This window comes from Meriones unguiculatus, chromosome 4 (genome assembly GCF_030254825.1).
Source record: "Meriones unguiculatus strain TT.TT164.6M chromosome 4, Bangor_MerUng_6.1, whole genome shotgun sequence".
NCBI classification, from domain to species: Eukaryota; Metazoa; Chordata; class Mammalia; order Rodentia; family Muridae; genus Meriones; species Meriones unguiculatus.
This window is the reverse complement of record NC_083352.1, coordinates 92,576,543-92,591,596: the sequence shown is the minus strand read 5'-3', so window position 1 is coordinate 92,591,596 and position 15,054 is coordinate 92,576,543. Positions and strand designations below refer to the sequence as shown.

The 15,054-nt window shown below is 43.0% G+C and overlaps 1 protein-coding gene across 5 annotated transcripts in view; it reads left to right on the top strand.

Annotated features, from left to right (window-relative positions):
* Med13l (mediator complex subunit 13L) overlaps positions 1-15,054 on the top strand; it is a 217,038-nt gene that overhangs the window by 160,675 nt on the left and 41,309 nt on the right. For all 5 annotated transcript variants that reach the window (XM_060382522.1, XM_021642607.2, XM_021642614.2 and 2 more), the window contains 5 exons: positions 4,282-4,427; positions 7,155-7,349; positions 7,633-7,821; positions 11,000-11,165; positions 13,420-13,524. In XM_060382522.1, coding sequence (XP_060238505.1) covers positions 4,282-4,427; positions 7,155-7,349; positions 7,633-7,821; positions 11,000-11,165; positions 13,420-13,524 — 801 coding nt within the window. The remainder of the gene's footprint in view (positions 1-4,281; positions 4,428-7,154; positions 7,350-7,632; positions 7,822-10,999; positions 11,166-13,419; positions 13,525-15,054) is intronic.

Sequence of the window (15,054 nt, the reverse complement as noted above, 5' to 3'; positions counted from 1 at the left end):
GCACTTAGAATGACAGTTCATGAATAAATTCCATATAATTATTTCAACATTTCATGCTTCTACTTTTCAAACATTACACAATTTTTCTTAAGACATACAGAAAATACAAAAAAAAACACATTTTATGTAAGACTGGTATGAGTGCTTCCCAGTGGCCATGGTTTTCCTTGAATGTGACTTGTGAAAAACAAAACTCAGGGCCCCAAGGTGGCTCAGTGATCCAGAGTGAATGCTGGCATAGCCACGAGGACCGGAGTTGGGATCCCAACAGCAGAGATTAAGCTGGTGTGGCCTTGTACACTTAAAACCCCAGGATGTTTGTGTGTTGGGGAGGTGGGACACAGGCAGGAAGATGGACGGGGGGGGGGTGCTTGCTAGCTGCCAGCTTTGAGGGAGAGACTGCCTAAAGGACCAGAGCAGAGTGTGATAGAAGACAGGCAGCACCCGTGTCTCTGCACACATGGGAACACACATTATCATGTGTACATGTGTGCAGCAAGGAGAGGGAGAAAGAGGATTAGAAAACGTTTCTAAAGAAACAAAACGAATAGCTCAGCTAGTCACATGGACTTAGAGCTCTTCTACAGTACCATTCTTCCTGCCTTCCTTTCTTGCTTCCTTTTCTCATCTACTCCTCTCACCTTCCTGAGTTTGTTATGAATACAAATATTCTGAGAGGCAAAAGAGATGGCTCCCAAGTTAATCTTGCTTCTCTTGTTTGGTTCCAAGCCACCACATGGAGACTGACAACCCTGTAACTCCAACTCCAGGGATCCAGTGCCCTCTTCCAGCCTCCGAAGACCCATGCACATACATAAACCCATGCAGGCAAACACACGTAAGATAAATACGTGAGAATGCTCAACCCTAAACTACTTTCCTACAGTATCCTGTACATCTAGTTGTATTGGTTCGGTCCTATGTTTTCACTGCTGATTCACAAATCTGATCTCACGTTACATAAACAATATACCAGATGGTAGGAATTTAAGTAAATAGCCATGTATATATGAGCTAGCTAATGGGAACAACATTGACTTCCAAGTCAGATTGCAGCTCTGTCTGTGTGAATGCCTTAAAACTCAAATAGTTTTCACCCTGTCGCTTCTGGGAGAGTAGGGAGGTCCCTTTGTAGGAGACAGCCTAGATTGTATTTGGGTGCCTAGGGTAAGTGCTGAGACTGGTGTATATGTGCATCTTTGGAGATAGGGGTGAGTGGGCAGCGGCACACCAGTTCACTGTGACTCAGGATTACCTGATGACATGACACAGACTTTTATCAGTGTGGTCTTTCCCACCATTTTAGCAGTGTCATGAATAAAGATACATGTGGTTTGCCAACCAAGTGACCAGAGCATCAGGTGACTGGCAATCTCAGCAGGAGTCACTTAAGAGCCAAAGGGGACAGAATGAAGGCTCACAGACAGTGTTCACACACAACAGGAGCGAGAAGCAGAACCTCTCTGATCTTACCTCAGCTGTGGCATAATGCAGGTATCCAGAGATATAAAAAGATACTGTGAATTATCTCTTTCACTCACCTTATGGCTTTGGCAAGTGGCTAAGCTTTTAAAGTGTATCTTCCCACAGCAATTTTATGAGTGTATAAGCAAACCGTGTGTGCACAAGCTCTCCCTCCTCTCCCTTTTCACTTGGCAGAAGCAGATACATTATCTGCACTATTTCAAAACCTTTTCTCCCTCATAACAGTTTCCACTGGAGAGTGCCCGCGTCAGTCTGATCGTTTAGGTGGATGCAATAGTCTGTGCCTACAGTTGCTTTGCAGATGACAAAAGCATTCTCAGAGATGCAGCAGACTGCCAGCAGAGCACAGCCACTGTGGCCGCTAGGTGTTTCCTCTGAACTTCTTCTACTTTTCTTGCTTTATTTTAATTACCTCTTTTATAAAGACATTTGCTTTTAGAGCTGGTCATCGTGGTGCACGCCTTTAATCCCAGCAATCAGGGAGGTAGATCACCGTGGTTGAGCCTGGTCAACAAGACATGTCCAGGACAGCCAAGGCTACATACACAGAGAAACCCTGTCTTGAAAAACAAAAACAAAAAAAGACATTTTGCTTTTAAAATAATCAATAGTAAAAATAAATGTTTGATTAGTTTTTGTTTTTTGTTTTGTTTGTTTTGTTTTTGTTTTTTTCATTCATGCTTCTCTGTTCTTTGTGGGGTGTGGACAAAATGCAAATGAATACTGTTTGACATTCATGTAACAGTTCTTTCAGTCAGCCAGTTTTTCAAAAACAACTACATGGGACTCTGTTGTTTTCCACTCACTAATCTTTTGGTTGAGTCTATCAGTAGTTTTTTCCCTTTTAAGAAATGTCTCCTTTTTGGGGCCTCACACCTTTTCTGTGTGTAGAGTTTGCAAATGCCCCTCTGCTCATGCCCGAATCTGCTCCTTGTTTCACTCTCACTCACAAGCCTTTGCACCTGCTCCTGAAGTGCTCTGCTGGCTTATTTCCCTGTCTTGGGAGCATTTGCCTGGGTGCTTTGATTGTACTTCCTTCTGTGTTTGTATCGGGCTTACTTGTGTTTCTGTGCTCCTGAGCTGGTGTCTTGTAGGGTAAGGAGCCCTTTAAACTCTGCACACGCTTCATGCTTGCTAGCTAAAGGCTGGTTGAGTTCATTTTCATGCACTTGGTAGTAGAGCTGTGCTGTACACTGTGACTCCCACCAGTTTCTTATAAACTGTGGTCCCCTGAGAAGAGTGGGTGTGTGTAGGATGAGTCAGCCCAGCCCATTGGCGGAAAGATAGCCAATCCAAGGCCAGTAGAACTGTTTCAGTTCTGTGGTGTACTAGATACAGTTCGTGATTCTAATTACTGTTTTGTTTTGTTTTTTTTTAAGGATAGCCATTTTTACTATTGTAGAGCTTTAAACATGTTCCTTTTGTGTGTGAACTTGAAATTTAGATGTATGGTTATCAACAAGCCTTGTAAGTGTTTGGAAAAAAAAATCTCCTCAAAATAAGCCATGCCTTTGCTGTGTTATGCTGAACATCTACTTCCAAGACCAAATGCATCCTATTGACAGAACTCCATATTCTTAGTAAAGCACACGACACCAGTGGGTGTGTGCACGCTTGTCAGACAGAAGCGTGGGCTTCCCTTTGTGGTAGTGATCTGTAAGGCGTAATCCTTTTATACTTGAAACAATACTCTGTCTCCTGAGGAGTACTTTACTTATTTGGAGACCCTGTGAACAGGAGCCGTTTCCCAGAGGTGCCTGCTTTGGTGCTGTGATTCTGGCTCCTAGGCAAATGTTCTTAGGAGCACTTTGAGGAATGAGTGTATTACTGCTGGCTCAGGGCCAAACTTAACAACTTTGAAAGAATATGGCACTGTAGTAATTTTTTTTTTCCGTGACACCTCATTTTTAAAAGTCAAGTTTTTTGTTCATTGTGTGCAAAGTGGAGAAGTGAGTTGCTTGAGCAGAATTCCATGACCTGAGATCAGTTATCTGTGAGACAGAGTGACATATATCTGTGGTCCCAGCTACTTGGGAGACTGAGGCAGGAGGATTTTAAGTTTAAGGCTAGCTTGAGCAGTATAGCAGGACCCATCTCAATAAATAAGTGCATAGATAAATAAAATGTAAATTATAAAAATAGTTGGTAAGGTAGATACACCCTTGCATCACACGGAGACTGCATCAGCACGTTGTGGTGAGAGCACAGCTCTCTCTTACTGCTTTGTTGTAAAATGGTATCTCACTGTAGTCCAGGCTGACGCAGAACCTGGTAGGTCTTCCTGCCTCAGACTCCCATGTGCTCAGGTGACAGGTATGTGCTAGCCTACTCCATACCTTATAAACCAATAACTTTAACTCTCTATAATGCCCCAAACTGTAAATGTGACATTTTTGTTAACACTGTACCCCAAATAAGCAAAACCATTTTGTTATCTCTAATGGGGTAGAATTTCTACTCCATTGCTTTTGATCTTGTTCATAATCCACTTTTCAAAATTTTTAAAATTTCTGTTTCCTCTTTTCCTGAGCTAATAGGGTTTGAGTGCTCGCTGTGCAGGAGGCCCTGTGGTCTCCCCTGTCTCTAGCTTACAAGGGAGCTTCATGTGCAAATAGGGGACATTCTGCAGAGCACCTATGGGGGTTAGGAACTAACACACTTGCTTTGTATTGCAGTACTATCAACTGGAGGCTGCTGTTTGTCCCCAGCAGATGAGGGCGGAGCTGCGGCCAGGTACTGCCCAGCACTGCGTCCTGCCAAGCAGGACACTAAAGTCTCCTGTTCTTCTGCTTTCAGTGAGCATTTGTCCTGCGCTTTCACATTCTTTCTTCATGGAGAAAGTAACGTGTGCACAAGTGTGGAGATCGCTCAGCACCAGCCGATCTACTTGATCAGTGAGGAGCATTTACACATGGCTCAGTCTTCACCTGCACCATTTCAAGGTCAGTCAGAGGCCACCGCTTGCTCTTACCCTGCACCAGTGCCACCAACTAAGTAGGTAGCTGCCTCACCCAACGGGGTGTTGCAGGAAGGGGGGTGGGGTGTCGCAGGAGGGGGTGTTGGCCTAAACAGGTGGATTAAGGGTAAGCATGAACAGTTAATGGCCTTTCAGGTAAGCTCATGTACAACATGGGCTTAGTAAAGTTGTGTAATGTCTTTCAGAACAAAATAAGATTGACTAGCATTGAATCCAGGCCATTGAATACACAAGTGAAAGGACTATAGTTGTGTCTGCTAAGAAGGTTCTGCAGTGAAGTAACTGACCAAGATGACTGCTTTCCAATGAGAACTGAATTTCCTGAGTCTGTACTAGTTTAGTTTCTTCAATGACACTAATGTCAGCATTATTTCCTTTTAATTACACAGTATGGATAGGTTTCTGGTTATAACTTGACTTTACCCATTGTTAGCTTCATCACTTATTATCTTAACTGTCTTGTATTCCAAAATAACTATGTTGTTTGATTCCACTAAGCATTCTAAATATATATCTTAATCTTACAAATTCAAGATTTTCAATGAATAATAGTTTTTAAAGTTAAAAGCCATGAAAAATTCTTTTGGGATCAGTCTAATTTATGATTTCTAGAAATGTCTGGCTGAAAAAGACATGGCATACAGAATGTAATAGTCCCCACCCAACATACGTTCTGATTTATTATTGAATTAATAAAGATAAGCCCACCTTAAGTGTGAAGAGACCTTGGATTATTTTACCTGGCCATAAGTCTTAACCAAGAAATAGCTGTGCCACCTTCTTCGTCATCATTTCCATTTTGTTAAACCATAAAACCATGAAATTTATACAGCTGGGTAGTGCTGGCACGCCTTTAATCCCAGCATGTGGGAAGCAGAGGCAAGTGGATCTCTGAGCTCCAGGACAGCCAGAACCCACACAGAGAAAGCCTGTATTGGAAAACCACATACACAGACACATACACACACACCAAAACAAGCAAACAAACAAAAACTTAAATTCATACAAAGTTTAAAACAACCCAGTTCTCAAAACACACACTAAATGTTACATAGCATGTGCTATTATGAATTGCTAGATTTGTTTAAATACTGTGTTTATTTGAGTTTGAAAATGTAGAAGAACACCTGACCTCATCTTCAGTGTTATTACTTAAAATAAAAGTATTTATGATGATATCAAGGTCAAAAGAGAAGAGAGAGAGAAAAGATAAGTAACTTTGTAACCTTGGAAGTTGGGAAAGATAGTATTAGGACTCCAGGACCCTAGAGATTAGAGACCAGGTCTTTTCAGTCAGCTATATCTCTCTTCCCTCTTGAAATACATTATCCAGTTGCTTTAAAAAAATGGTTGGGGGTGGAAAGAACTTTGTCTTTATAAAACTTAGGAATGTGGGAAATGAATAAATACCAATAGAGAAATTCTTTAACTTTTTTTAAAGCTGACAAAAAAAAAAAAAAAAAAAAAAAAAAGGCACCCTACCAGGTGTGGTGGCACATACCAGTAATCCCAGCTTTAGGAGGGTAGAGGCAGAAGGATGGGGAATTCCAGGCCAGGCTCAGCTGCATATTGAATTAAGGCTAACTTGGGAATATGTTCCAGCATCAGGTAAGAGCTGGCTGTGACGCACCTGCAGCCCCAGTGCTGGGGAGCTGAGACTGGCAGATTCCTGAGGCACCCTGGCCAGCAGCCAGTCTGGCCAGATGTGTTGCCTTCATATTGGCCTTGTCTCTTCCAGTATGGTGGAGATCCAGTAAAATGGCTCAGGGGGTAAGGAAACTGCTAATAAGCACCATGAATTTAACCCCTGAGACACAGGTAGTAGAAGGGGCGAATAGACCCCTGCAGGCTGTACCCTAACCTCCATATTTGAGTGCACAAATCAATTTAAAAGACAGGGGTGTCTGAAGAAGACATCCGATACTGATCTCTGCTCTTCAGGCTCGTGGCATACATGTGCACACGTAAGGCTGTACGCATGCATGCAGTACATACACAAAGCCAAAGGGAAGGGCACTTCCCACTCTCTGCGTTGTCCAGTCCCCTGGAGAGGATTGTTCGGAAGATTTACTCATAGGGCACAGTTTAAGTGCCATGGTAACTGTGCTTTGTTTCCAACCCCACCAAAATGATGTCCGTTTCAAGACTGAAAGAAAACAGAACTATTGTCAGTTCCATAGTGGAGTTGAACACCGAATGAAAATGTTCATCATGATTCCTTAAAACGCCACACCAAACTCACAAGTAGGCTTTGTGCTTCAAGCTCTGAGCATTAAGATACGCTGCCAGTAGTTTTATTGTTGTTATTATATATTCTATATATTACCTATTATTCTTTTATTATGACTTATGAAGGGGTCCCAGGATCCACATCAGAGTGTCCAAGTGCTAGTCAGGCCTGGGTGTCCATGCCAGATGTGGTATTCATTTTGAATAGCCATTATTGAGTAGAGAGGCATGAATTTTAATGTGCAGATGGTTTATATAGTGTATGTTGATAGAACTGAAAATGTAATGGCATCCCTACTTACTTTTTTTAAATTGATGTAATTAAAATACACATAAATAATTCTAAAGTAAACTTAAAAACTGTGAAAGACTTTAAAGCAAAGGGTATAAGCAGTGTACTGTTTTCACCTAAAATGACCAAATATATTAGATTACATGTCATAATTGTCTCTCCTCTCCATAGTACTGGTGAGTCCTTATGGCTTAAATGGCACGCTAACAGGGCATGCATACAAGATGTCTGACCCAGCCGCCCGCAAGCTGATTGAGGAATGGCAGTGTTTCTACCCGATGGTGCTGAGGAAGAAGGAGGAGCCTCGAGAGGAGGCTGAGCTGGAATATGACGACGACTTCCCCGTGGCAGTTGAAGTCATTGTTGGTAAGAAAGCATTTGCTTGGAGAATTTTGTTCTAGCTCCATTGTTAATTTAAAGAGAGGACAACAGAGAATCTCTATACCTGTGCTCCATGCTCCCAGTGCCTTGTGCTTCCTGTGCTCCCCATGCCCTGTGCTCCAGTGCTGTCATGGCAACTCTGGGACACATATTCAAGTAGGCATGCTTGTGGCAGGGCTTTATTTCCTGTTGATCTGCTAACTGTGGCAGTGGATTTGGGTGTGAAGACATTTTTCTCAGGCTTGTTCCTTGCTTTCTTTCCTTACAGGAGGTGTTCGGATGGTCTACCCTTCGGCTTTGGTGTTGATCTCTCAGAATGATATCCCTGTCGCTCAGAGTGGTACCAGTGCTGGAGGCCATGTCTCAGCTACGCAGCAGGGGCTGGGTAGTGTGAAAGACCCCAGTAACTGTGGGATGCCTTTGACGCCTCCCACCTCTCCAGAGCAGGTGGTTATAGGTGAGTGTAACTGAGCATGTTCCTGGGAAGGATTCCCAGCCCGTCAGCAGCATGGCAGATTTCTTGGTGGAAGTGGTTGAAATGGGAGAGGTAGGATTGTGGGAAAGCAGAATGGAGGCATTTCAGAATTGTACCTGTGCCATCTTCATCTTTATTCTAAGGGCAGTGTTGGCTCATTCCTTAGTTCTGCCTATACACTTACCCCAGCACACTTATGTCCACGTTTCTGCACACAGATGGGGAACCATATGTGGGTTGCCTGTTCCTGTTCTTTTTTTAAGCAAATGGCAAATACTGTATCAGCTTTGTTTGTGTCACGGTGGCCAAATGCCTGAGAGAAGCCCTTGGGGGAGAGAGGATTTGTGTGACTCACAGTTCCACAGGGTCAGCCCACCATTGCAGGGCTGCATGCATTTGGACAGAACGTTGTGGTGGGGGGAGACATGAGAGGCAGTTTTTTACTTCTTGTTGACTAAAAAGTAAAAAGAACATAGAGCAAGTGGCCAGGGCAAGACTGCAGTCCCAAGACACATCCCGAGCTTTCTGTTTCTCCAGCCAGGCCCCACCTTCACTGCCACCCTGTGAACTTGGAGGGATTAATCCTTTGCTTCGTTCAGAGCTAATTGTCTCTGGAAGTGCCTTACAGTTAGGCCCTGGAGGTGTTGCCTAGGCCAGTTAGGTTGACAGTTAAGTTAACTGTCATGAGGACTGGACAAGGGATGGTTGGAAACCTTGCCCAGCTGACAGTTACTACCTGAGGACAAATATGCAATGATTCCTTTTCCATTACACGACAAGATTAGGATAGCTCTGAGTTGGTACTGTGTCCTGCAGTGATCTGCCCTCTGATACAAACATTTGACGATTCACACACAAACTCATTCATGCAAAATGGAGAGGTTGCTTGAAGTTAAAACAGTTTTGTCGACTTTGTTGAGTGCCAGAGTTTCTGTATTAACACTCTTGGCTCTTGTCAGCTTGTCTTAATTGGAAATCTGCTGGCACACACGTGTTCTAGGGAATTCAGGGATGGCTCACAGTATGCAGGAAGGTGTGCAGAGATGAAACGCAAGCATTTTACTTGTGGTGCTCATGGAGCAGCACGTCATCCCCAGCCTCGGGCGAGACTGCACACAGGACTCTTAGAGCAGAGTGTTGGCGCGATCCTTCCTGAAAGAGTTAGCCCTTGACCAATTTTTATTATAACTAAATTGAAAAAAATCTTCCTTGTCTCTTGTAGTGTTCCTAGTCCATATAAATATAGTGAAGCTATATTGCTGTAGAGGCCCTATCAGTAATTTGAATTGTTTAAATTTTACATAAAAAAATTGTATTCTTAACAATTGCCATACTTTAAATTTTTAACAGTTTTAGTGTATCTGATTATCAGCTTTTCCCCCCAGATCCTTAGTGAGATTGTGTTAACTTTAAAATCAAATGTCTGCTGCATATGTGGTGCCTTGACCTCCAGTCACTTCAGAATGCTGAAGCTCACACTTCAAAAGCAAGAGTTTGTCTGATGAGTCTTGTTATGGCCTTCGTAGCCCTGGATCTTCACATTCTTCCCCTTCACTCTCTGTATTGTACTGCACTGACCTTGGGGAGATAATCTCTCACTGTTCCTTATCTCTAAAACCATCTGAAGGGTCTTGTATCTTTGTGGTCAAATGAACTAGTCCAAATGTCTCGTCGTACAAATAGTTTAGGATAGCCCAGCAGTGTCCTCATTGTCCACTGCAGCATTGCCTGTTGGCCACTCTCCTAGAGCCGGCTGCCTTGTTCCTGACTGCCAAGAGCTCTTCTGATAGGTCAGCGGGGGCTGGCTAGTGTTGCTGAGGTCACCGTGTCCTCTGTTCGGCTATCTCTTTTTGCCTCTTTTGGATGCCTAGAAAACCAGAGACAGCTGCTTCCACTCCCATGAAGAACTCTCATCTTGCACTCAGAGCATTACCATGGACATTTGAGTCTTATTATCTACTTTGATGATTTGTCTAGTTTTTAGTACAGACACTTAAAAAAAACTGTTGGAAAATAAAATGATTTTTTTTTTTTTTTGCATGGTGACCAAGTATGGATTTTTTTTTTAAGATATTAGTGAATAGTGAAATGTGTCCTGTACTCTATCCACCTGCACTGTTAATGCTTTGGGGTGGAGGTGGAGAGAAGGCTTCAACTGTTTAAAATATTGGTATTTGCTGCTTTTGTTTTGTTGTTTTTTGTGGGGATAGACGGAATCATCTCACAAAATACTGGCTTTGATGAAGTCATCATGGAGAATAATTTGTCTTATAAGGGAAACTTTAACATCTTCAGGATAGCAGTACAGATTTTCCAGAGTCTCCATTGGCTTTTTGGTCAACATGTTTTGTTGAGAACAGAGCCCATGGCCTATCTAGTTAGTCAAATAAGAGGGAGCCATATAATTGACTGGACATTGTTTTTAGGCTGGTAAGAGCTTTAGTTACCAGTGCCATGATAGTGGCTGTGGCCAGAAGGAATGGGTCACCCATCAATAGGGTGGAGAAAGTAACTGGATGCACTTGAAAGAAGCCAGTGAGTCTCCCTCTGCTGACAGAATGTGGAGACAGTCTCTTTCAGTGTGTTAGTGCTAAGCTTGGGTAGCTCAGATTGGGAGTCAGGCAAGCAGTTCCCCACACCAGTGTGCTGATGAGTTCTTCCTCTTGCTTGGGTGCTGTGAGCTTTTATTACACAGCTGTCTAGTTGAATGAACACAGAGCTGCCTCTGCTTCTCTGTCTGCTCCAAAATGTACTAATTGTGTTTAGTTTCTAAACTTAGGACAAGTAATGTATGTTTGCATTTTTAGTATTACAATCATGATCTCTTCCCTATAAGTAAAGCTGCGTCTAAAACATATGGGGCGAGATGCCTCTGTGTGTCTTCCCAGGTGGCTTGTACATGTTTATCAGGTCTGCTGCTTTAGGGAGAACATGACGCACCACACAGACTCGGGCAAGATGGTATCAGTTGGTTAGTGGTGTGTTGTCTAGCGGGGGAGAGGTTGCAGGGAGGATTTTTCTTATCCCCACATATAGTTTTATTGCCAGGGGATAGGAGACAAAGCTTCACAAATGTGAGTTTTGGCAGGTAAAATATTCAACAATTTATGTATCACATGCATTTGTGGCAAATTCTGTTCTAATTGTACTTGCTTTCCAGGTGAAAGTGGAGGCATGCAGAGTGCTGCCAGTCACCTCAGTTCCCAGGATGGGGGGATGATAACTATGCACAGTCCAAAGAGATCGAGGAAGATCCCTCCTAAACTCCACAATCACATGGTCCATCGAGTCTGGAAGGAGTGCATCCTCAACAGAGCCCAGTCTAAGTATGTAGTTAGTCACATCTCCTTGACAGGGTGAAGAGTAAAAGTTAGTCACATGTAAAACTGTATGACCAAACATGAAGATCTTCAAATTGTTGTTTTTATGATTTAAACTCAGTCAAATATAATGTAAAACAAAACATTTGCTTTACCTGAATTGGATACTTGAAAATTCTTGATCACCCAAAGATTGGCATGGTATTGATGTGACATTTGCCAGCAAGGACAGCTCAGAGCTTTACCCTGATTACCAGTATGGCAGTTAGGGCTTGACTTTCCTTTGTGTGCAGATTTCTGAATGGTTCCCAGTTACAAAGGGAAACAAGCTCCTTGGACACTTGTCATGTGTTGGCGTTGTGTTTTCACCATGAGTGCACATCCAGGAGATGCTCTTCTTTCTCCATTGCTTTCTGCCTGTTTTATTGTGCATTGTGTGCATATGCATGTGTGTGCTTTGTACATGTGTTTTGTATACATGTGTGTACATGTGTATGTTTTTACTTTTATGTATATGGGTATTTTGTCTACGTGTCTGTCTGTGCATGCCTGGTGCTCACAGAGGTGGAAGATACCAGACTCCTTGGAACTGGAGTTGTGGATGTTGTGAACTGCCATGTCAGTGCTGGGAACAAGACCCTCAAGTCCTCTGCAAGAACAGCCAGTGCTCTCAACCTGTCTGTCAGTCATCTCCCTAGCGTTTCATGACATCATCTTAAAAAGCAGTGCCTGTGGAGGCCAGAAGAGCGGCTGGGTTCCCAGGACACGGCGTCATAAGCAACTACGAGCTGCCAGGCGTGGGTGCTGGGAACCAAGCTCAGGTCCTCTGGGACTGAGCAGGATCTCATTAGCACTGATCTCTTCTCCGGCCTGTCTCATGGGTACTCCTGTTGCTAATAACTACTCACTTAGAAATCATTTAAATGCTTCTGAAGAGAGCACTGCTCAAAGTTCTGAATGTGGGTTTAATATCTTGTCTTTTGGACCAAGCCTTTAGAAAATTGATGTTAAATATTTGCTTTCAGATGAATCCGTTTGGAATAGGTCACTGAAGATGCTAGACAAACTCTAAAGTAATTGTACAGAAAATCATAGTCAAGTACTTGAAGACTGCCCCCAGTCACTTAGAAAAGATCTTTTCCTTCAGAATAATTGGTATAAATATTTTTACATCTATCTTCAATGCCTAGATAATTTCTTTTTCAAGCATGGTGACCCATGCCTGTAATCCCCACTTTGGGGGAGGCAGAGGCAGGCAGATCTCTGTGAGTTCAAGACCAGCCTGGTCTACAAAGTGAATCCAGGACAGCCAAGGCTATACAGAAAAACCCTGTCTCGAATAACAGCAACAACCAAAACAAAACAAAAGAATAAGATGATTTCTTTCTCACCATCTTCTGTTTTTACTCAGGAGTAGCCTCACACCTCTGCTGTTTGTGATAGATCGCATCCCTCTCTTACTGGCACAGAGTAGGGAACTGAGATACACAGGAAGGTAGAAACAGGCTGTGTCTGGAGGATTCCTATAGGGCCACGCAGTGAATCTGTGACATCAACTGCTGGGAAGGGAGCTGGCCCAGAGCACTGCCTCTGTTCTTGTTTCTGTTGGCTTCTTACTAATAAATGTAGGAGATAGTTTTGATTTCTTCTTTTTGGTTCACATTAAAAGGGCTAGAATTAAAAAAAAAAAGTGCTAGAGTATTGTCTTTAAGTGGTACTAAGTAATGTAGGAGTTTGAAGATTTAACAATGTAAGAGAGTATATGTAATTTGTAGATATTTTCAAACAGTCATTTAAAAAAATCTGATATAATTTTAGGTGACTTTGTATATATCATGTCTCACCCCCTTTCTCTTTCTATCCTTCTCTCTTCCTCTCTCTATCTTTCTCTCTCTCTCTCTCTGTATGTCTGTGTTTGGGGAAGGGTGCATATAAGTATGTGGTACTAAACTCAGGCCTTGCTCATGCAGGCAGAAGTGACTTCTAAAAGGAAGCAACAGTGAGTGGTGCTGGGTGTTGTTCCATTGCTGAATATATGCTACATGTAAGGTGATCTTAAGCAGCAGCATTTGAACCGCGCTTCTGTGCATATAACAGACAGGCCAGATGAGCAAGTACCTCTTACTTGCTCTGGACTAATTTATCAGCAGGGTCCATTACTATGTAAAAAGTATTCACACCTTTAAAAAGAAAAAGACTTTCTCTATAGAGGAATGAGTTATTTCATGTTTGTATACAGTCACATTTTCACCCTTTCTAGGAGGAACCAGATGTCAACTCCCACTCGGGAAGAAGAGCCTGCTCACAGTCCTGCTTCCTGGGACTTTGTAGACCCAACCCAAAGAGTTGGCTGTTCCTGTTCCAGGTGGGTGTGGAGAGGCAGCAGCAGTCACAGAGAGAGCATGGTCCACTGTTGGCTGGCCACAGGCCACTCAGGCCACTCAGGCCATGTCATTTCAGTCTTTACTTGAAGCTTCCTTCAGTAAGGAAGGAAATAATCTGTCTTGTCTCATATGCAGATGGCAATTTTATTGTCATGAATTGGAGTTTGTTACTGAAAACTGGTTGGCTGAAGTCAGTAGAACTTTGAGGAAGTGACTCTTGATACCTTTTCTGTTGAGGATGTTTGTTACTGTTAGAGGTGTTGTTTGCAAACACCCCCTGAGAGCCAAGGTCACACAGTAGTGCTGTCTAGGTTGCTTGGCTCTAGAGTGTTTGCATGGCCCCAAATGCTTCCCCTCTCACCCCTTGTCTTACCAACCACTGTGTGGTAGTATAGGATCTCACTGCCATCGATCTTCATGTTTTCTAGGGGAGGTAAATCTTATCTTCCAGTTCATCTGATGGTTAGGGCAGGCCTTGCTTTTCCACTCATGGGCCAAGAGCTTCTGAAGCATAGATAGGGCTCTCATGGGCCTTCTAGGAACTAGGATGGTCTGTTAGAAGGTGACTGTTGCCATCTCAGCTCAGGTGTTACTGGTTTGGGGTTAGTGGACTGACTTGGGGAAGGGAGTGCAGACCCTTTCCATTGACCCAGATAGAGTAGTACTATCCCTATTCCTGTGTCCCTAGTCCCTGTGCTCTTACCAGGCACTGTCTTAGTGGGCGGCCCTGTTCTTGCAGCCAGTCATCCTTGAGGTTGGTTTGCTGTGGAGGAGCTTTGTGAAGGACTTGTTTGCTCACTAGGTCTTCCGTCTGAGCCCATGCACCTCTCCCTCCTGGCTTGGGGCCAGTATGCTTTGACGTAGCTGAATATGTACATATTTTACTTTTGACTCTTGGCTGTCAGGAACCGTGCATGGTAGGCCTTCTTTTTCCTGATCTTTTCTATATTCTAGATTTATTTTTTTAAAGATTTATTTATTTGATATTTGGACACCATTCTGCCTACATAAGTGTCTGCACACCAGAAGAGGACACCAGATCTCACTATAGATGATCATGAGCCACCATGTGGTTGCTGGGAATTGAACTCAGGACCTTTGGAAAGACAACCAGTGTTCTTAACCTCTGGGGCATTTTTTTTACAGATTTGTTTATTTATTATGTAGACTGTGTTCTGCTCACATGTATGCTGCAGGCCAGAAAAGAGCACTAGATCTCATTATAGATGGTTGTGAGCCACCATGTGGTTGCTAGGAATTGAACTCAGGATTTCTGGAAGAGTAGCCTGTGCTCTTAACTTCTGAGCCATCTCTCCAGCCTCCTATATTCTAGATTTTTACTTATTAGTATCACATTTAAAAAATGTACTCTGTACATTACACGAACAATGCTTTACTTTTTGTGCTCTGGGATTGCTGCTCTAGTTCTTAGCTAAATTCTTATCCCCAAGGCTTTTCCTAGTCACTGCTGCACTGCCTCCTATGTGCTAACTTGCCTCCGGAGACCTTGT